Source organism: Sphaerodactylus townsendi, linkage group LG09 (assembly GCF_021028975.2).
Source record: "Sphaerodactylus townsendi isolate TG3544 linkage group LG09, MPM_Stown_v2.3, whole genome shotgun sequence".
Classification (NCBI taxonomy): domain Eukaryota; kingdom Metazoa; phylum Chordata; class Lepidosauria; order Squamata; family Sphaerodactylidae; genus Sphaerodactylus; species Sphaerodactylus townsendi.
The window spans coordinates 54,658,191-54,679,679 of NC_059433.1; the positions used below are offsets into that span (position 1 = coordinate 54,658,191).

General features: G+C 41.2%; 1 protein-coding gene across 1 annotated transcript; it reads left to right on the plus strand.

Annotated features, from left to right (window-relative positions):
* Window positions 1–404: 404 nt before the first annotated feature.
* Window positions 405–16,826, plus strand: MRPL15 (mitochondrial ribosomal protein L15). Its single transcript, XM_048508130.1, has 5 exons — window positions 405–587; window positions 1,993–2,150; window positions 4,916–5,081; window positions 12,715–12,838; window positions 13,869–16,826. Exons 1-5 carry the CDS (start codon window positions 474–476, stop codon window positions 14,204–14,206), a joined length of 900 nt encoding a protein of 299 aa, XP_048364087.1. The 5' UTR covers window positions 405–473; the 3' UTR covers window positions 14,207–16,826.
* Window positions 16,827–21,489: the final 4,663 nt, after the last annotated feature.

Below are 21,489 nucleotides of genomic sequence, written 5' to 3' on the forward strand. Positions count from 1 at the left end.
GGAATCTCCAGTCATGCAGAAAATACAGTGCGGCAGAAGAGATTTTATATAAAACATTGGACGAATATGTCAATCTACTCGCTCCTCTCAATCTAGAGCTCAGCTGAATGCACACGCGGCTTAAGCCCAGTTCAGTTGCATAAAGATACTGCGCTTTAATAATATAAAATGAAAAGCCTCAATTTTCTCTGGCGGCCTTTCTGGAACGATAAGACTCCCAACTTCCTTTTTTGTAACTTGCCAGATCTAGAGTAACCTGCTTGTTTCCTCTGCAATACTCTTATCGGGCAGCCCTTGATACAATTTGCTGGCCGATAGCCTTATCAGTCCTCCCCCCAAAAAACTGCCGCTCTAGAATCTACTCTCTATGGTTGGAGCGAGCCTGGCATGCTGCGCGTGCGCAATCAGCACTAGTTCTTGTTTCTATCGCCGCGTTTCCTCGTTGCCTTCCTCTTCTGCCGGATTCGCCAGGAATGGCGGCGTCTGGGGTTGGCGGTGGCAACAGAACCAAAGCCTTAGAGCTGCTGCGTTCCTTGCCCAGGGTCAGCCTCATGAACCTGCGACCTAACGATGGCGCCAGGCAACGGGTGAGTTGACCTTCCTGCTGTCGGACAACTCCACGCCTGTCTCTGCCTCATTCCACACAACATATTTATAATGAGTTGCAATCGTCATAAATGCATTATAATGAGTTGCAATCGTCATAAATGCATTATAATGAGTTGCAATCGTCATAAATGCATTCGTTTTCTCTTCAGGTCCCTTCCATACCTGTAGAATAATGCACTTTCATTCCACTTTCACAATTGTTTGAAAGTTGATTTTGCTGTTCCGTACAGTAAAATACAGCTGCAAAGTGGATTGAAAGTTCATTATTCTGCATGTGTGGAAGGTGCCTTAGAGAAAAAGTGTTCATTTATAACGATTGCAACTCGTTATAAATATGGTGTGCGGAATGAGGCTCTGTTCTCCGGGGCTGCTGTCGTAAGGCTTGCCCCTGTGTTTATTCCTCCAGAGGACAGCCCAGAACTACCTTTTCCAGTTCGTTCTCCTCCCTCGCTTCCAAGTGCCTTTCTGTGGGTTACTAGCTTTTCTTTCAGCTAATTCCTGTGGTATATAAAACATGCAGCAGGTTCCTGTGGTCTTAACTATTGCACGATGCCATCATACATGTTAAAGGTGTAAAAGGAAAGGTAGGAAATTCAGCCATGTTTTGCACCAGTTGTTATTCACTTGCCTTCCCTCTCATTTCATAAATTGAGAGTCAATTATGAGATTTCAAGGATGCCTGGAGCTCTCTCTTGTTTTTAGTGACTACATATGTACGTGTATATAAACATTATTGGTTCTTTTATTTAGCTATAGTAACACAAAGAATCCTGAAGCGTTTTAAAGGGTAATCTGTCATTGTGCAAGTTGATCTAACTTTCTTTCTTTGATGGCCAATCTCAGAAGTTGGTAGGTGTGTAGACAGACAGATAGCTGTGCTCTCTGATTTGGAGTACAGTGGATACATTAGTCAGATCTGCTTTATGCTTTTTTTCCAGTATAATTTTTCTCCTGTTCTCTCTGATCACTGTGCTCAGTATTCAAATGCCTAAGGGGTTCAGGGGTGTCTGCATCTTTACCTCTGTCAAAGAAAGTCAGAAAGAATCTGTAAGAATGATCCCATTCACTGCTTTTCTCATACTATTAAGGCTGCTATTTTTGTTGCTTAAGCATGCATGATGCACAAATAGAATATCTGATATTCAAAAGGTTATTGAAGAATACCAAACATACTCCTGTTGCAGATGCCTATGAAAATATATGTGTAGTTTTCCGTGAACTTATTTGAACCACTGTGAAGCAGATGTCCATGAATAAATGGTCACCTGCCTGAAGACTGGTGATTTGTCCATTTGATTGGGTCAGATATTTTCAACAACAGTGGACATCCTGTGGGAGTGAGTCGTCTTATGTAACAACTGATGTAAGATTATTGCTTTTTAGGAAAAGAGACGTGGACGTGGGTTATATGGAGGTAGAAAAAGTGGCCGAGGTCACAAAGGACAAAGGCAAAGAGGAACTCGACCTCGCTTAGGCTTTGAGGGAGGTCAGACTCCATTTTATCTGGTTATTCCAAAATATGGCTATAATGAAGGACATAGGTAAGTTTGTGATTATGCTGGGTGAGATGTCTTTTGTGGGTTGCATTTTCTGTAGTCCAAACTAATCTTTTGCATGTTGAAGTACCTTTTTTTCTCTTTGGGTCACATTGCTAACTTTACATTCACTAGAGGGATTCTTTGAAAATGTGTGTTCTCAGATGAATGTTTTTATTTGTAAACATATGCTCTAACGCATGCAGTAATTTAGAAAGCATGCTTGAACCTGGCTCAAATAAGAGTCATTTTTGTTTTTACATTAAAACAGTGTCTTTTACATTTGGTGAGAAGCGATTACAATTTTTGTTTGCAGCATTTGAGGCAAATAGAAGGGAAATACTAGGGCTGTTTCCTCACAGGTGGAATACAGCGTCCCAGGGACGCTAAAAACAGCATCCCTGGGGAGGGGTTTGCACAGTTGCTGCAGTGGCAGCCTCGCAATCCCCGAGCAGCACAAAGCTGCTGTTTCCAAACCTCGCTCCCTGAGCGATGTATTTCGGAAACAGCGGCTTCCAACCACTGCCGTGCAGACACTGCATGTCCACTGGCTTCTGCAACGAGCTGGAAGCCAGGAGATAAGGTAGGCGCTCAGCGCAGCCTGTTCAAAGGCTGCCGCCTGCCGCACTCCCGGGACCGTCCATGCAAACGTGTGTGTGTGCGCGTCGGCATTGTTTATGCCGACGCACCCCCGCACCGTTGTGGTGCGGAAAGGGCCTAAGTAAAAACACATGAAAAATTAGGGAAAGGAGGGGAAATTCTGAGAATTCTCCTCAGTCTTTGCCCCAGTCAGTAGTTCCAGTATGGAGAGGAATGTATGTCTGCCATGCCATTTTTTGAGTGCTCAAAGAAAAGTTACTACAAACCCCCTCTTTCCTTCAAATAATGTTTGGTTAGTTTACTCCAGTGTTCCCTAAGCCTATACCAGACTGTGCTGCAAGCAGGTAGCTTAAAGTAACATTTCGTCCAGTACCAAGCAAGAGATTGGAAGATATAGTTTGGCATTACAGTTAACAGTGTGAGTTATGTAAACTTATGTGACCTTAAACTGTGCTGTCTTGCTTACAGAAGTAAGATAATTAGAGGTACAGGGTAGTCCTGTACTATTGAAATGGAAGGGAACTGAGAATACTGTCAACAAGAGGAGAAAGCCAGCTGTGTGGTCTGTTGAAAGGAATTTGCTTCAAATATATGAATGGTTGCGTATACAGCCAGAATGGCCATATTAATGTGTGTAGAAATTCTGTGTTTTTATGGAGTGGGACAGCTGCTTTTTTCAACTTCAAACTACTCGTGTTTCACATTTGACCTTGACATTTTTTTGAAAATATTTCTGCGACACCATGCAGAAAAGGAAGAAAACCATTCAGTTGCAAATGTGGATGTGTTGTGACCTCCTTCTAAATCCTTGTCAGCACCCATACAATTTAAATAATATCACCACAAGCCTATTTTTTTCATGTCTACAGCTGAAATATTCTATAATCTGGTTTCAGTACTAAGCTTTATCATCTTCCTGGATGTTTTGATTGCAGATCTGAAAGTCACTATTCTACAAATAAAGCGAATATACATAATGAAAGTGCTGAATTAAAACTGATCAAGAAATTAAATACTACCTCATCTCTGCTTAAACGTAGACATGGACTTTCTTGCTAGAATTTCTAATCACTGAACACTGTTCACTTTTTAGAATCTTTCATGGCCTGATAACATGTTAGTATAGGGTTATAGTTCAATACAATATCAGTTAGTTTTCCCATGCCTTTGACAGTACAATTTTGCCATTCTTCAAATAACTTCCTCAATTAGTTCTTTATTCTACTTAATTACATTTTTTTTGTTTATCTTCACCACATTAAAGAAAACTGGAACCTCTGATACCTCTCATCACCCATTTTATGTAGCAACCTAGTCCATTCCAGACCCTTTCACAGAGTCATGGTGGGGTTCATACCAAACCTCTTGGCACCCAACTCCCTTTCCTCTGTCTCCTTCTGTAATTTTCCATTAAAAATATGGAATGTAAGTTGTTCCTCATAGCATCTGAAAAAATGAACTCTGATTCATGAAAACTTGTGCTGAAATAACATTGTTAGTCTTTAAGGTGCCACTTCTTGGCTGTTTTATTTCAGCACTAAGGCCAACATTCCATGTACCTAATTAACTGAGGAAAACAAAGGACATGGGATAAGACTTCCTTCCCTCCAGAAGTAGGTAACAGATCTATAACTAGGTTATTTAAAGGAAAATTCTTTGGAATAGTTATAGAATAGAAAATGTAGTAATGGGTTAGAATTCTTTGCAATACCAATGGAAGGTGCTGGCAGAGGTGAATCTTTTCTACTTTCCCCTTCATCTAGCAATTCCCTCGGTACCTAGAAGGGGCCAAGCTGAATTGTTGTAATCTCCATTTCATGTCTTCCCCAATTTCTGGCACCTCCCTTTTGGAGCTCAGAGACTGTCTGGAATTGGAGAGAAATGGGGAAACAATACTCTCTTCGTTCCAGCTCCTTGTGCTGGTGGTATTTAGGATCTACCCCAATATTCTTCTTGACTTAACTTTGGGAGTATTTAAGTGGTGCAGTTTAAGCTGTGCAGTGAAATCCTAAATCTGTTAACTTCAGAATCAGACTCATTTCAGTGGTACATCATGTCCTGGTCAGTACATTTGAGACAGCAGCTTCAGCATACAGTCTAGCAGGAGTTCTGTTAGTTCCATTAAATTGGCATTCTGAAACCTGTGTTCTCCTGTTTAATCTCTTTTCCAGCCTCAGGCGCCAGTATCATCCCCTCAGTCTCAAAAAACTGCAATACCTGATTGACTTGGGTAGAGTTGATCCCACACAACCATTAGATTTGACACAGCTTGTTAATGCCAGAGGTGTAACAATACAGCCATCCAAAAGAGATTACGGTGTACAACTGGTGGAAGAAGTAAGTTTGGCATATATAATATTCTGTGCTATATAGTTTTGAAAATGCAGATGTGTTGGTTTTGTTCTGAGTGGTCGATTATGCAGAAGGCATCTGCTGCATGATGGGGGCAAATGTCTGACTCAGCAAGATTTCTTGTACAGGCATATTTCTTCAAGCCCTGCTTTCACTTTCTAGTTTTCCCACGGCATCAAGACCACTTCTAGAACAAATTTAATTTTGCTTCTCTGCCAGAGTGAGGAGATTTTCCAGTGAGCACAGCTTTGCCCCGAACTCTTCCCTCTACCCGCAACCAGCCTGCCTAGCTCCACCCTTCTCATTCCTCGCGCTGCAGTCCATGCCTTTCCCCTTTGGATGTTGTCAGTTCCTTCCTGCTTCTTTAATACTCATTTTGGTATAGCAATGTATCGATATAACAGAGGCCGTTTCCGCACGGGCAGAAAATGACGGCCTGGAGATGGTAAAAACACCGTCTCCAGGCCGCCATTCGCACGAGGGGCGCAGCTGCAGCGCAGCCGCGCCGCCCTCGCGCCGCCCGCCCGGCCTGGAGCCGGCGTTTCCCCAGAGCACTTCCTAGCGCTCTTTTGGGGAAACGCCGCAGTGAAGCCGCTGCAGAGCCGGTAAGCGGCAGCGGCTTCCACTCTCGACTCCCCCACCCGGCACTCACCTGCTCCCTGGCCGTCCGGCGCGTCGCTTCGAGGCCTGGGGACACGCCCCCTCTGCCCTGCGCTCGCCGGAAAGCAGGCAGGCGCAGGGTCTAGAGGGCGTGTCCCCAGGCCTCCAGCTGACACGCCAGCTTGGAGGCTCCAGGGACAAGATTGGTCGGTATGCGGCTTGACGCACTCCGCAGCGCCGGACTGCCCGCTTCTTTTTTTCTCCCGGGACCCGTCCGTGGCTTGAGACACGGTCCCAGCGTCTTCGGGTCGGCGCGAGAAGCGCCGACCCAGCCGTTTCCGCTGCCATGCGGAAACGGCCAGAGTTGGCTTTTGCAAGGAACAGCACAATTCTAAATGGGGTCTTTTTCTAGCTCCACCCCACCTCCCCTGCTCTGCTTCTGACTTCTCCAATAATCAGGAGGGCTTTTAAAAACATTTTTCTGACAAGACTCTTAAAACAAACCTCTCTCCCATGGCAGCAGTGAGCAAGAGGCTGAAGGAGAGAGAGAGAGAGATTGTCTGGAGAGGAAAGCGGGGGAGAATACCAGCTCTATAGTATTGTGACTACTGAGTGTTATGAGATCTGTCCCTTTAAGAGAGAATGAACCAAGAAACAGGCCTTTGAGACTAGCTGCAGGGGAGGACTGGGCTGCCTCCTCATGTGTAAACAGAGAAACATGAGGAGACCACACTTCAGCCCCAGTGCGCAGCTAAAAGGCCTGTGGTAAGTAATGACCAGTGATTCAGAGTTGTCATTTAAAAAGTTCAGTTTGTTTTAGAATTATGAGGCATAAATTAAATGAGTCCACTAGAGGGCATAATACACTAATTAAAATTGTATAAGCAACTACTGGGAGAGAGAGAACTCAAACACAAGAAGTATTTTGTATTATTGGCAACCATAGACTGAAAAGAACAGAAAAAAATATAAATAAGCAGAGGAAATTTTAAATTGTATTTCCGATTTGTGAATGATAGCAGTTCTTGATACAAATACGTTCCTAAGATTCAGTTGTTCAAGTAATCTAGTGTGTGTTAAGTGCCATCAATTTTTTTCCTGTTTCAGTATCCTATTTAAGTAATAACTTATAAATTCTTCCTAATGAATGTCATTTCTGCTGTTTTTTTGCAAATTCTTACATTTTTCTTAAAGCACCTGTTGCCTTTTTTGAAAGTACATCATCCACTGAATATTTATTCCTTCTTTCCTGCCAGGAATTAATTTTCCCTTGATTATTCATCATGTATTTATATATTATGCTATCGTTATTCTTTTGAGTGGTCACATCGTAATAAGCTTCTATTGGGACATTAAAGAATAATTTGGCATACTTAGTCTTTTGTATGTTTTTACACAGATTTCCAATAGGCCTTAATACATGTTTTTCTTGGAGAACTTTTCTGACCATAAATAGCTAAGTATGCCGGTATTCAGATATGCTATCTATAATTTTATTGTGCTTTGCCTTGGATTTTTGATCCCATCTGTAATCCAGACTAGACCAGCGGCCTGGTAATATAACTTAACATTAAGTACAAGACCTCAAGATTTCTTTATGATATGTTCTGCATACAAGTTGAAGAGATAGGGAGATAAAATACATTCTTGTCTAACGCTTTTGCCAATTGGAAACCAGTCTGTTCCTTCATATTCTGTCCTAACAGTGGCCTAACAGTTCAGAGTACAGCTTGCGCTTCAAAACAATCAGATGCTGTGGCGCTCTCATTTCCTTTAAAATCAGCCATAGCTTTTCATAATGCAGATATGGGGTGTGAATGTTAATAGAAATGTCAATTTTCTGGAAAATTTGAAACCACAAAACTCTTCCCCACATTAACAAATCCCAATTCTTGAGAGCTCTTGAAATATATGCAGCACTTTGTATTAAATCTAAACTTCTTTTACTAATTGAACAACACAAAATGTGCCAAATAGAATCTTTAGTGTAGTGGTTCTCAACCTTCCTAATGCCGCGACCCTTTAGTTCTCATGTTGTGGTGACTCCCAGCCCTAACATTTATCCATTTTACAGATGGAGAACACTGATGCACAGTCTTAGGCGACCCCTGTGAAAGGGTCATTCGACCCCCAAAGGGGTCCCGACCCCTAGGTTGAGAAACACTGCTTTAGTGCATTCCCTTTTTATTGCCCCTAAAAGGCCTCCATAAGAAGAAACATTGGAATCAAGTGTTGTCAAAATGTGAGGGGTTATCAGATGATAAAAAAAATTACTTTCTTTTGAAAAATGCAAATGAATTTTTGTGTGAATTGGTAGCCAAATTCTTCAGTGTGAAATATGGGTGTGTAACCATTAAGAATCGGTGAGAGTCCGATTGATTTTATATGTAATTATATATTTTAGGCTGTAATTTTTATATGCCAATAAAAGCTTTGCATGCATGCAATACAAAACACATTATTTATAGATGAGCAAGCATATAAAATTGTACTATTTAACATGGTTATGAAATCTTAAAATAAAAAATATGGATTTTCTGTCAGTAAAGTAGAAGATTCATACAATATATAAGAGTTGCAAAGCTGCATCATTTGCCACTATAGCACACATATCTTTAATTTTTGTCCTGAGAGGTACCGTATATACTCATGTATAAGTCGAATTTTTCAGCACATTTTTAATGCTGAAAAAGCTCCCCTCGACTTATATGCGGGTCATTAAAATTTTGTGTGTGTTTTTACTTTGCCGGCCAGCAGGGGGCACAGTGTTTATGGAAAGGAGGCGGTGGTCCATTGAACTTTCTAGGGTACCCTCAGAAGACTCCTCCTCCTGATGTATTACTCAGCCAGAAAGTTTGGTTCAGGGGGTCCAAAGTTATGGACCCCCAAAGGAGGTGCCCCCATTCCCCATTGTTTTCAATGGGAGCTATTAGTAGATGGGGCTACCCTTTTGAGGGTCCATAACTTTGGACCCTCTGAACCAAACTTCACCAAACCTGGCTGGTCTCATCAGGAGAGTCTCTTTATGATACCAGCCAGGTTTGGTGAAGTTTGGATCAGGGGATCCAAAGTTATTGACCCCCAAAGGGGATGCCCCATCCCCCATTGTTTACAATGGAAGCTAATAGTAGATTTTTCATTTCTGATAATATCCCTCTTAAAATCTAAGTTGGGTTACATTTGGACATACAGATGATGATGAGGAATCCAATTTTGAAGGATTTTAACTCTTGTGTTTTAGCTTGGTTGCTGGTTGAGCTAAGGTTTTTGTACTTTTAAAGTTATTGTTGATACCATATTGCTCTTGTGGACCCTCTTTTCCACTTACAGAGCCAGTTTACTGTTTTTCTTTGAAATAAATATTCAAAAACATTTAACCTACTGATGCCTCCATTGATGTAATTTTATTGGCATCTATTTTTATTTTTGAAATTTACCAGCAGCTGCTGCATTTCCCACCCTCGACTTATACGCGAGTCAACAAACAAATACAAAACCTTTAATGGCATATAAAGAGTGGTAAAATACAGATTATGTTAAAACCAATTGACTAAAATTTACACAAAGGTTTCACTCTTGATCCAAGTGCCTTTGTTAAAAACCTGGCAACTGATTCAGTAGTGTGGGGATGATGGTCACTAAGCAGGTGTGAAACTATTTCCTTGTCTGATCTCACTGAAAATTTCTTCAAGATGGCCTCGAGAAAAAGCAACCGATAGACTGCCAAATCTTTGCAATGAAGGAGCACGTGTTCAATGCACAGGAACAAGTCCTGTTCTCCTGTGGGATGCCATGATATCTGCCTCTTGTTTGGGCAGTCGGTAACACATTTAGCCGAGCAAGTATAAAATATCTGCGGAGATGTGGATTGATTAAATTACTCATATATTTAGCCATAAAACCCGGCAATGGTGGTGAAATGCCATAAAATGTGGGAGAACAAGTTCTGCAGGCTCCAGCTGTGAGAAGCTGCCCTTCAATGTCAAGAGTACGTTGTTTCAAACTCCGAAAAGCCCGTCTTTCGTCCATCAGTAGAGTTGGTCAAAAGATACACCTATGTTGTTTATTTGCTTGATAATTTTGGTGCCAGGTGGAGTGGAAGTGGTCGCTTAACAGAAAATATGTGAGACTGCCCGGGAGGGCCTCTATAATGAAGGCTAAGCCAGTATTTAAACAAAGAGAGCCAAACCCGGGAAAAAATTGTGCTCCGGTTTCTAAACAAAGAACTTGATAATGTGACTGAGTTTGGAAGACCCAATAAAAGACGTTAAGAAACAAAGATTGAACACTCTCTAATTTCTCAGCGTTTTGCTCCCCAGATTGGAGCTCCGTAAAGTAATTGTGGCAGTAGTTTTAACTGAAAAACTTCCATTGCGGCAGGAAAAAATTGACCGCCTCTGGTGTGAAAAAAAATCTATGGATATTGCCAACACTTTGATTTTACTTGTATTGAGAGTCTGGTGGATATGAGAGGTCCAGGTTAAGGAATGATGGAAGGTGGATTCCCTAAATATCTGTATGAATGGACCTGTTCAATCAATGTACCGTTTATTTTCCACGTGCTGAGTTTTGAATTCGAAAAGATCAGCACTTTGGATTTGTTATAATTAATCGACAGGGCACTGTTTGTGCAGTACGCCGCAAAAGCTGTTTGAAGTAGTCTTGCAGGCCCACCTTGGACCGAGACAGTAACACAGTAGCCGTCTGCATAGAGAAGTGCACATGTGGGTCTTTGTCCCAAAATGGGTGCGTGACTTTCAATTCTGAGATAAATGAGGAGCAAGGTCGTTTAAATAAAGATTGAACAGGAGAGGAGCAAGAATACAACCCTGCTTGACTCCCCTTTGTTAGAAACTATAGGTGAAGTTAGGGCGTGTCTTCACGATCACAAATCTAACTTGACAGGTAGTTGAGGAATACAACTGGCCGAATAAGAAACAGTAATCTCTGGTCTATTCCCAACACAGTCAATTTTTTTCCCACAGCTGATTCCTGGGGATAGAGTCCGAATGCGCATTTCAAATCTAGGAAAGTCAAAGCAAGGAGTTTCCCACCCTTGGGGTGGCAATATTTCTCCGCCAAATGGTTTAAACCAGACAATGGTCAAGGGTGGATTTACCTGTGGCATATCCTATCTGTTCCGGGCCTAGCACTGAAGAGGACCAGGCAGTGAGACGTATCATAAGGTACCTTGCGTAAAGCTTACTAGCCACTGAAAGCAAGCTTATGGGGCGATAGTTAGATGGATTTGATGGATCGCCTTTTTTATGTAGAGGTACAATGATAGCTTCAGTCCAATGGTTAGGGATACAGCCACTGTTGTTAATTTTGGTAAACAGGGTAGCCAAAATAGGGGCCCAGAACTCCGGGAATCTTCTAAAGAGTTCAGGTGGCAGGCCATCAGGGCCTGGCGCTTTCCCTTGTTTTAGATCAGATATAAGGGTGATCACCTCATCGCAGCTGACAGGAGGCCATTCAGGTAAATGCTTTGCTGCTCCAGTTGCACATGGAGTATCCAAAAGTTCTGGATTGCAGAATTATACGCGAGTCAATAAGTTTTCCCAGTTTTTTGTGGTAAAATTAGGTGCCTCGACTTATATGCGGGTCGACTTATACACGAGTATATACGGTAAATGAACTTGGATGGTAAGAAACAAATTTTGTAGTAAAGAAAATAAAGTACAATATTTCAATAGAAATCCTTAAAGAGTCACAATAGCAAGGTCTGCCATCATATTTGGATATTAGCTTTATGAAAAAAACTCACTTTGTAATAGTGTATTATCATTGAACATATTATAGCTTATTAATTGGGTGGCTTAAGTCTGAGGCCCAGGCCACCACATTCTCAGCCCTAAAGCCTGGGTGGAGGCCAATGAAAGTCAGCTCCACCGCCAGGAAAGTCCCAGCTGTCACCTCTTCCATCCAATCTTACGGCAATCTTATGGCAACGTTCTTCCTCTCAGGGCTGAGGGGCACCAGCCACCAACTCCTTTGGTCGCCCTGGTAGCAAGGATGCCTCTTATGCCAGCAGAGGGGACAAACATGCCAGCACAACCCTGCGTCACCTTCATCAGCCCATTTGCCCCCTCCCCCAAGGATTGGGCTGAAAATCTCATTGGAGCTCAATTTTAGTATTCCCTTAAATTCCCTAATTTTTCCATGGAAAAATAAAAAACACCGGGGAGAGTGGGGGCAAGGATTCTGATTTTTTTCCTGTTCTTTGTTTTCCTTGGGCTGTCCCATCTTCTAGAGTTTAAAAATCAGCAGGCTAATGTAAGGTGCTTTCCCATATTCTAGAAGTTATTCATGAAGTTCTATTATAGTAGACTGCTCAAGATCTGTCTGTAGTATTCTGATTCTGTGGGGGATATGGCATGTCACTGAAAGTGTTTATAACACTGAAAGCAGCAATATGCCTGTGGAATATTGTCGATAGAAGACCACAAGTATGCATGATTGATCTTGCCCAAAGTCTCCTCAGGATGAACATTAGGAAATTCTATGCTGCTTCTTAAGCAAGTGGGTATGCTGTTTTTGAGTTCCTCTGAAGAGCCACATGATATCAGAGATATAAGAGAGAGGGAAGAGTTGATGGCAGCTACAGTATTAGCTGACTTAAATTTGTGAAGGCCTGAAATTGTGAAAAACCTTTCAGACTTCTCAAAGAAACTGAGTTTCAGCCACTTCCTCCTACTCAACTTTTATTTGTAGATTGCCCTTATTAGAAGTGTCCCATGGTGGCAGGGGCTGATGGGAATTGTAGTCCATGAACATCTGGAGAGGCGCGGGTTGCAGGCCCCTGGTCTATATCTTTGTTGTGGTTTTAAGTGATAGTGTCTTTTTGCTATTTTTTCTCTTTTTAAAGCAGTGTGATATATGTCGCTCTTTTTTGATGTGTGGTATTATTCATATATGTTTGGAAAAACTTTTGTACTGCAGACTGTGGAGTCTGATAGCTAAAAAAAATCTCAGTAGATTGTAATGTGTCATAATTACTATTCAATTGACTTTATAGGGTGCTGATATCTTTGCAGCAAAAATAAATATTGAAGTACAGATGGCTTCTGAGCTGGCCATTGCTGCTGTTGAAAAAAATGGTGGTGTTATTACTACAGCCTTCTATGATCCAAGGAGTTTGGGTAAGAATTTAAATTTATATTGCATCCTTTTCATTAGCATGCAAAGCTAGTTATTTGATGATTTTTGAGGAAAAGACCCTGTACTACTAAAACTTTGCATGTGTGGTTAAGTATTGCCTCATAATAATAATTAATGGGGGAGCATATCTATACACTTCTTAAGGCAAGGGTGGGTATACTGGGATTTATATACTTTCCATTTTTCTGGAACTCTAGGGTCTGTCAGGTGCAAGGTCGTTCCTGTGGAACCTCCTAGAGGGCAGCATACTATAAGCCCATCAGGGTATTTGTCTGTACAAGTACAAATTCACATCTGAGTTACAACATCAGACTCTAAAAATGCCATAAAACTGTATTGTATAATATGCTATATAGACACTGGATACATTGTAAGCTTACCAGGGCATGCAAGATTGTGGACACCTGGTATATCTGCCAAATACACATCATTGTCCAAATCATGGAAATCCAGGAGCAATACAAGCAGCACATTATGAATCCATTCTGTAAGGACATGTCCACAGTTTTCAAATCAGCTGGGCCACCCACTGTCAGCAGCTATTCCTTATCTGGATTTAACTTTCGTTTATTCACTTACATCTGTTCCATTTCCAGTTTCAGGCATTTTGGCCATTTCTTTCCTCTGCAGAAAAGACATTTGACTTCATACCCTGTAATTCCTGTAAATGCCAGTCAAATGCACAATTCTGCCATAGTCCTAAATGGGTTAATCTTTCCCTTTTCTGGGCTTATTTAAGTGCTAGTCTTCTAGATTTAGCCACAACACTTCTGATACTAATGGCAGAATATTACTGGAAAAACATTTTTCATGGCTCATCTTTCGCATGTTGTAATAAAAAATATCAGGGTGCATCCCACCACATCCTACCACTCCATTGAGCAATGTTTATCTGCTTATTGAAATATTTATGTATGTTTCACTTATACTTCAGAGAAATGGTATTACTGATGCACTATGTCTAATCCTGTATCTCCATTGTTTTGTTTGTTTTTATTGTTTTGTGTCCAGGTGTTCTTTGCAAGCCAGTGCCATTCTTCATGCGAGGTCAACCTATTCCAAAGCGTATGCTTCCTCCTGAAGATCTTGTCCGTTACTATACAGATCCGATGAATCGTGGGTACTTGGCAGACCCATTGAAGATTCCAGAAGCCAGGCTGGAACTTTCCAAGAAATATGGTTACATCCTACCAGATATTACAAAAGATGAACTCTTCCAAATGTTGAGCACACGGAAGGACCCTAGACAGATTTTCTTTGGCCTTGCTCCGGGCTGGGTAGTTAATATGTCAGAAAAGAAAATTCTGAAACCAACAGATGAGAGGTTGCTAAAATACTACAGCTCATGAATGCTTAAAATTGAAAAAAAAATGCTAGGTTTTGCAGGAATTCTCAGAATATTAAATAATTAGTTGTATCTGTGTTCTCTAATTAGTTAATACAAATGAAATGATAAAACATCAGCCATAATGGTTCTCCTTTTTGGTTGTCTGTATTAATAGTACCCTTAGCTTTTTCCAGTGTGAGATGCATTTATCCTTACAGATTAGTCTCAGAGTTTAGGCTTTTTGTATAGCGTCGGTACCTGCAATTTTCCCTGGACTCTGTCTACCCTTTTTTTTTCTTCCTGTGTATCTGATAATATGTATAAAGTAGTAATCTCTGCTGCAATATATATTTGGCCCACTATAAAGAATAAATGTGATCTGGCAGCTAAGAACGCCAATGCAATTCTGGGCTGCATCAATAAGAGTATAGTGTCTCTAGATCAAGGAAAGTAATAGTACCAAGCTGTTCTGTGTTGGTCAGACCACATCTGCAATCTTGTGTCCAGTTCTGGGCCCCACAATTCAAGAAGGATATTGACAAGCTGGAGGGTATTTAGAGGAGGGCTACCAAAATTGTGAAAGGACTGGAATCCAAGCTTTACGAGGAGAGACTTAGAGAGCTGGGTATGTTTTGTCTGGAGGAGAGAAGGTTAAGGGGTGACATGATAGCCATGTTTAAATATTTGAAGGGATGTCATGTTGAAGAGGGAGCAAGCTTGTTTTCTGCTGCTCCAGAGACTAGGACATGCAGTAATGGATTCAAACTATGAGAAAAAGGATTCCACCTAAACATTAGGAAGAACCTCCTAACAGTAAAGGCTGTCCGATAGTGGAATAGGCTGCCTCGGAGGGTGGTGGAGTCTCCTTCAGAGGTTTTTAAGCAGAGGTTAGGTGGCCATCTGTCGGGAGTGCTTTGATTGTGTGTTCCTGTATGGCAGGAGGTTTGAATGGATGGCCCTTGTAAACTGTTCTAATTCTATGATTGTATAAATACCAGTTTTGAGTGGACATAGACCAAGTAGCAATAAGAAGCAGGATATCAAAGCTTATAAGATCTATCTTTACCATTGCAGTGTTTTCTGAAGCTGGAAAGCAGTTTCTAGTTCTGTTCCAGTTCCCTCTTTACTCGTTTTTGCTGTATGGCTTTGGACTACCTGTCAGCTGTTGCAGTATGAAGCAGAATATGGTGCTGTAGAAGATCGGAGACAGTGTTTTATCGTTTCTACAACTTATCTGAATCTGACCCTTGTACTTGAGCCATGGCTGTAGAAGAAGCGGAAGAACCTGTGAATGGACCACAGATTTTTTTTCTGTGTTTTCTCCAGTCCTGTTTCTTCCCATCCCTGGAAAAATCATTCCCAGGATCATGAGACATAAGTGGAGAAATAACCATATAGGACAGGAGGGGCTGGAGTGAGAGGGACAAGGTAGAATTACTGTGTTTTCCACAAGAATGGTTTGTCTTGTCTTTCCTCATTCTGGTCCACCAGTCCACTTGGTTATTCCACATGGTCCCCACAGCCCCAGCCATGATCACTGCCAAAGTTGGAAGGACCTGTGGGAATTGGGTGGACTCTGGGGAAATTCCATGTGCCTTCTATGCATGGATAATTGGGTCCAGAAGTTCCTATGGCCAACATCTAAATTTGTGATATATTTGTGGCATAATTTATTTGTGAAATTTGTGTCATAATTTATGGCCTAATCTATTAGGAGGTGAAGGGAGCTGTGGAGGCAGCAAAACCTGTGATTTTGTCCTCCCCTGGGCACTTACCCCTGTGGAGGGGCAAATCCATTGGCAGGCAGCTGCCATGACCCTACACAGTGGCCAGATGTGGCACACAGCATCATATCAGCGTTCCTATGCCCCTGCTGGCTCTGCCAGTGTAGCTGGAATGTTATGGCTGGGGTAGAGCTGCCTGGGACACTGGCACCCAGGGCTTGGACTTATGCCACCCTTTTGAGTTGTATAAGCCCACTGAGCCCAGTGAAGGACTTTTCGGGAAGGCAACCTTGCCTTCCCGCACTGCTGAAAAGTCCGCTGGAGGCGGCAAGATGGTGCCGCAGTGGTGCCATCCCTGGATTAGGCTGCCCATCATCTTCTGACTGATTTCTATTAGGCCCAGTAGTATAAAATGGGTTTCAAAAGCATAATAAATCATCTACACAATCTATAATTGGAACTTACCAGAGTCAAAGGCAAGAATTCACAAATGAGTATGGCATACCCTCAGGAATTTTATGAAATGCATTTAAATTTAACTTCTTCCATCTACCACATCACTTACCAATGTCATAATTGTTCATGCAAGCTGATCCCCGGTATAAAGGGCCTCTTCACACTTGGGTGCTTTCCGATTGATTGAGTTCATGTTCTGTTCTTTGTTGCAGGTATTAAATATGGAATGCTAGAATGTTGTGTAAATTGTAAAATCCTTTGGATAGATAATAGGGTATGCCTGATATTCAAAGGACTGTGAAGTGAAGACTGAAAAACCAATCCCCACTTCTTACTTGAATATTATGAAGAGGCAAATACCAAGTAATGAATGTAACTCTTTGTAACTAAACACACAGTTTCAAAATTTTGTGTTTTGGTGCCTGTAGCTGCTGAAAGACAAATAAATACATTCACTGGTTATATCCTGCTTTTGTTATATTCAGGGCAACCAACAAATAGTAAAACTTTATGATGTGTTGGTGTTAGCTGCCTTGAGTCTAGGAAGGAAAGTAATAAATACATTTGAACAAACTAAAACAATGCCATTCCATCCTGAAATACCGGAGTATTTAAGTTTTCTTGTAAAGCTCTGACTGTGGTCGAGTTTACTGAGCTGTGGCAGTTAAAAGTTGGCAAATGAGCCAGAAGACAATACAAGTATCTGTAGGTAACTGATAAACATAGTACATTGGTGACAGGGATTCATAGCTGAATTACACATAAGAAGAACATAAGAAAAACAATGCTGGATTAGACCCAATATCCCCCTAGTTCTCTGGAGTCAATCAGGCATCCTTGTGAAGCTTACCAACAGCACCAGAATGTAATTACCTTCTGGTGCTGTCCTTCCAGAAACTCGTAACATCAAGGTACTGACATACAGCTTTCATTACGCTGTGCCAAATCTAACATATTTCTTTACGGCAATACATTTTAACAAAAATCCTTTGTTTTCAACCAAACATGAAGAAAATACTTTTGTGTTGGAGCTTCCTGTTCTATATCCTGGTGATTATTGGGTTAACTGGGGAGACTTGTTGAGGTGCTACTTGCTTAATTTGGGGGATCCGGAAGCGGGGGGGTATTGCTTTCCCTACAATGTTTCTGGTTTTGTTTTTCTAATGAATCAATTCACAATTGTATTCTGTATATGGAGACTACAACAGGAAAGCTACTTAACTGGCAAGCAGAAGAGGAAATTAGTCATCTTAATGAAGAGAAGACAAAAGTGCTTTATATTTGTATATTCCACCAGAAGGGTTTTTATTTAAATTCAATTCTGTTTTTAATGGGATGAATGAGTTGGTTCCAGTGTGTTTGTGTGCACATACAATATCCTTAAAAGCAGAACAGTGAACGTTGGTTAATGTTGTATTCTAAATAAACCTCAGGTGAAAGGGAAACTCAGACATAATGATAGCTGGGAAAGAATGAAAACAGGAAACAGATGTCTAGTGACGTGCACTGATTGGATGGCCCTTATTTATCAATCACCATCTTACTCACAAGGCAGCTGTATCCTGACAGAAATATTATAATAGTATCAATAGTCTGGAGCCAAAACTGCCACATTACACAAAATCTGTCATTTTATTTAATAGAGGTAATCCTATGGTCAATTCCAGTTGGAGGGCACAGCAATGCCTTTACACTGCTTTTCTAAAAATGCAATCCTTTTACCTTGCTCCCTCCCCTTCTAAACTTTCCAGCATTGATAACTGTTACTGTTTATTTACAGTTAAAGTCTGTCAAAGATGGAAAGGATTTCTTTTCCACAGCATTATCTCATACGAAATGTCAGGTAGCAGCATAGAGAAGATGAAGCCCCTGTGGCTTCTTAAAAGAACTGTTTTAGTGGTCTCAACTTTCAACATTGGGATACTTTAATCAGAATATGCTCAGAATTGGGGTATTTTAATCAGAATATGTTCTAAAATACAAACATAGGTTTTATTTGGCCAATATTGAACCTTTGGCATTTTAAAAAAACCCATCCTCAAAATTTTTTCGTTCCCTCCCCCCCTTGCTCCAGCATTTGGAAAATGGGGGGGGGCAGGGCAGGGAAGAGCTCTGTCCTGAGCTGAGCTTGTCCAGAGCAGCATGGAGTTCTGTCTCTACTTCCTCCACCCAGATGACTTGGAAAGTATTGGGGGGTGGGGGAAGGAAGAACTCCATGCCACTCTGAGGCTTGCCCAGCACAGCATGGAGATTTGTCTCTCCCTCCTTTCCTCCAATGACTCCCAAGTCCATCTGGGCTTGGAAAATGGCAGCTGTGGGGTGGGATTAAAAAAGCTGAATATTATTCAGCTTTTTTGGCCCCAGATGTATTCAGCTTTTTAATCTATTTTTATTTATTAAATTTAGGAACTGCCCACCCCCGAAGGGCTTTGGGCGGTGTACATCAACCCATAGATCAACAATGTTACACAATAAATAATTTAAAACATATTAAGGACTCTATAAAAACATAGCAGCATTACACATACATACTTTTTAAATACACCGGTGTGTGTGGAGGGTGGTTATTGGTAAATGATTCTTCAGATAAAAGAAAAGTATCTAATTCTAACCCAATTTGGTTAAGTTTTAGCATGATTACAGAGGACCAGCTGCATAATAAGGGTCACTTTTAAAATGTGATATTAGATTTCCCAGCTCAGCTCTAAAATGAATGTGTAAAAAGTATAATCCAAGCCTTGGTCTCTCAGAGATGTCCCAATTCAGTGCACGTAGAGAATTAAAAGATGCACTTGGGGGCCCTAATAATTGACTATCCCCCCATGACTGGCCCCCATACTAAAGCAGGTGCAGTATGCCTTTTGCCCAAGTCACTGTCAATCTGCTCGTGACAGTAGCAGAGCTTTGGGTGTCCTTGTTTGGCTGTAATTTCTCTCTTTATCATTAGAAGAATAAAAGGCAACTAACAATGTAATCCTTATCACAGTTATATTCCTTCCAATCCATTGAAACCAGTGGCCTTAGGATGGCAACATTAGATGTAGCAGAACCAAGTTAGGGGAAGCCACATTTGACGGTCTTCTGCATGCCACAAAGCTTGCTGCTAATGGCATCAGAAACCAGCTTTTATCTACAGACATTCTGAGGCAAGCTACCTTCTTATTCTATCAGCATCAAAACTAGAAACAATTATGGTCATTCCAAGCCCCATAATGGAAAAAAGTGCTATAATCACTGGAGGAATGGTGCAAATGTTCATGATGAATAATGTTCTGTGGATGGAAAGGGTAAACAAATTATTAGAAAAGCATTTTTGTTGGCAAAAGCCTGTTTCCATGGATGCTTGACTGTATAGAAGAAAGGGAGGGTCATCCAGTCAGTCAGTAAAAAAGAATGGAAGGCATAATAAAGTTGTGATCATTTGCGACAAAACATATGAGACAATGTTGACCAAAATTAGAGTTCCAGAATAATTGTGCATTTTTCTGCAACCCACACACATATGCACACACACAACCAGAGTTGGGATCCAGCAGGTTCTCTCCAGTTCCCGAGAGTGGGTTACTAATTATTTGTGTGTGCCGAGAGGGGGTTACTAATTGGGTCTGCTTTTCCATTAGAAATTCCATTCAGTCCAAAAATCATAAAGTCCTGTTGTTTCCTATGTGGCTGGTTAGCGAAGGTAGAAAACGGGATAATTCTCCCTTTTGGGCTGTTTTAAAAACATGTTTTAGAAATATGGTAAAGTTCCTTGTTTAAGGAAAGTATCCTTCTTTTGATTTCTAGAAACAAAATTAAGTATTTGAAAGTATTAAGTATTTGACAGGCAGTCAATTAGAGAAGTAGTTGTTTCTGTTGGCCCTTTGGGGATTGGGCGGTATATTAAGTCAAATAAATAATAATAATAATAGACGATAGGACTTGCTATAATGAGTTTAAATTATGGACAGAAAGATACTAGCTGGAAATTAGGAACTTTTTTTACAGTAAGAGTTTTTTACAGTAACAGAGAAATTTTTAATGCCCCGCTTCTGGAATGCCAGGCCACGCCCCGTCATGCCCAGCCCCATTGGCGTTACGCCACTGTTTGAATCCCACCACCATGGGAACCTGTTACTAAAATTTTTGGATCCCACCACTGCACACAACCTTTATTGATATAACATCAAAATGAAGAAACATACCGGTAAGTATAATATACATCACAAAGTGAACAGGAATAGAAGTTAAATGGGAAACAATATCGACAGAGAAAGACGAAAATAACAGTATATTAAGAAAAGCTGATTTTAAAACTTTCACTACGATTTTTGCAGCCACCACTGAGATTTGGGGGCCATGATCATTCAATAAGCACTGAATTACGAACTCCCTATCCTTTAACTCGGAATAAAGGTTTTTAAAGTTCTCTGCAAAAATGGCAGTTATATGCTGGATTGAATCAAATGTGGTCACTCCACATGGGCAGAGCCTCTTCTGAAAAGAGATGCGATGGAATCTCTCTGCTAACATACTTGTGGGGGATGGGTTCATTCTAGCCAACATAAAGCCCCAACATTGAATAGGGGAATTAAGATTATAAAAATAATGAACCATCATTGCAAACTGATTTTGAAAGCCTCGCTTGGCAGGAGAGCAAATATATGGTTGTGAGGGGGAAAGTTTATGCCTCACACAGTGGCGTAATGCCCATTTGGCAATGTGGGCAGCTGGCCAGGGCTCAGGAATTTTGCAGGGCATGCTTCTGCGTTTTTATTTTTTTGGTGTTTTTTTACATTTTGGCCTGCAGGGGACATACTTTTAGAGATATCGGTACCAACATTTCAGGGTATCATAAGGGGACTGTCCTAATGATGCCTCCCAGGTTTGGTGCAGTTTGGTTCATGGGGTCCAAAGTTAAGGACCTCCAAACAGGTTGCCCCTATCCCCCATTGTTTTCAATGGGAGCTAAGTAGATGGGGGCTGCACCTTTTAGGGTCCGTAACTTTGCCCCCGAACCAAGATTCACCGAACTTGGAGGTGTCATCAGGACAGTGTCCTAATGATACCCTGAAAATTTGGTGTCACTAGCTTAACAATTGCACCCCTGACAGGCACCCCCAGAAATTTGCCCAAGAATCTTATT

What these genes read in the sequence shown, in the direction of transcription:
- MRPL15 (XM_048508130.1), top strand. Translation starts at nt 474, where the DNA reads ATGGCGGCGTCTGGGGTTGGCGGTGGCAACAGAACCAAAGCCTTAGAG. An exon ending in GGCTATAATGAAGGACATAG is followed by an intron (nt 2,151 to 4,915) that starts GTAAGTTTGTGA and finishes TCTCTTTTCCAG; the next exon opens with CCTCAGGCGCCAGTATCATC. An exon ending in CTATGATCCAAGGAGTTTGG is followed by an intron (nt 12,839 to 13,868) that starts GTAAGAATTTAA and finishes TTTTGTGTCCAG; the next exon opens with GTGTTCTTTGCAAGCCAGTG.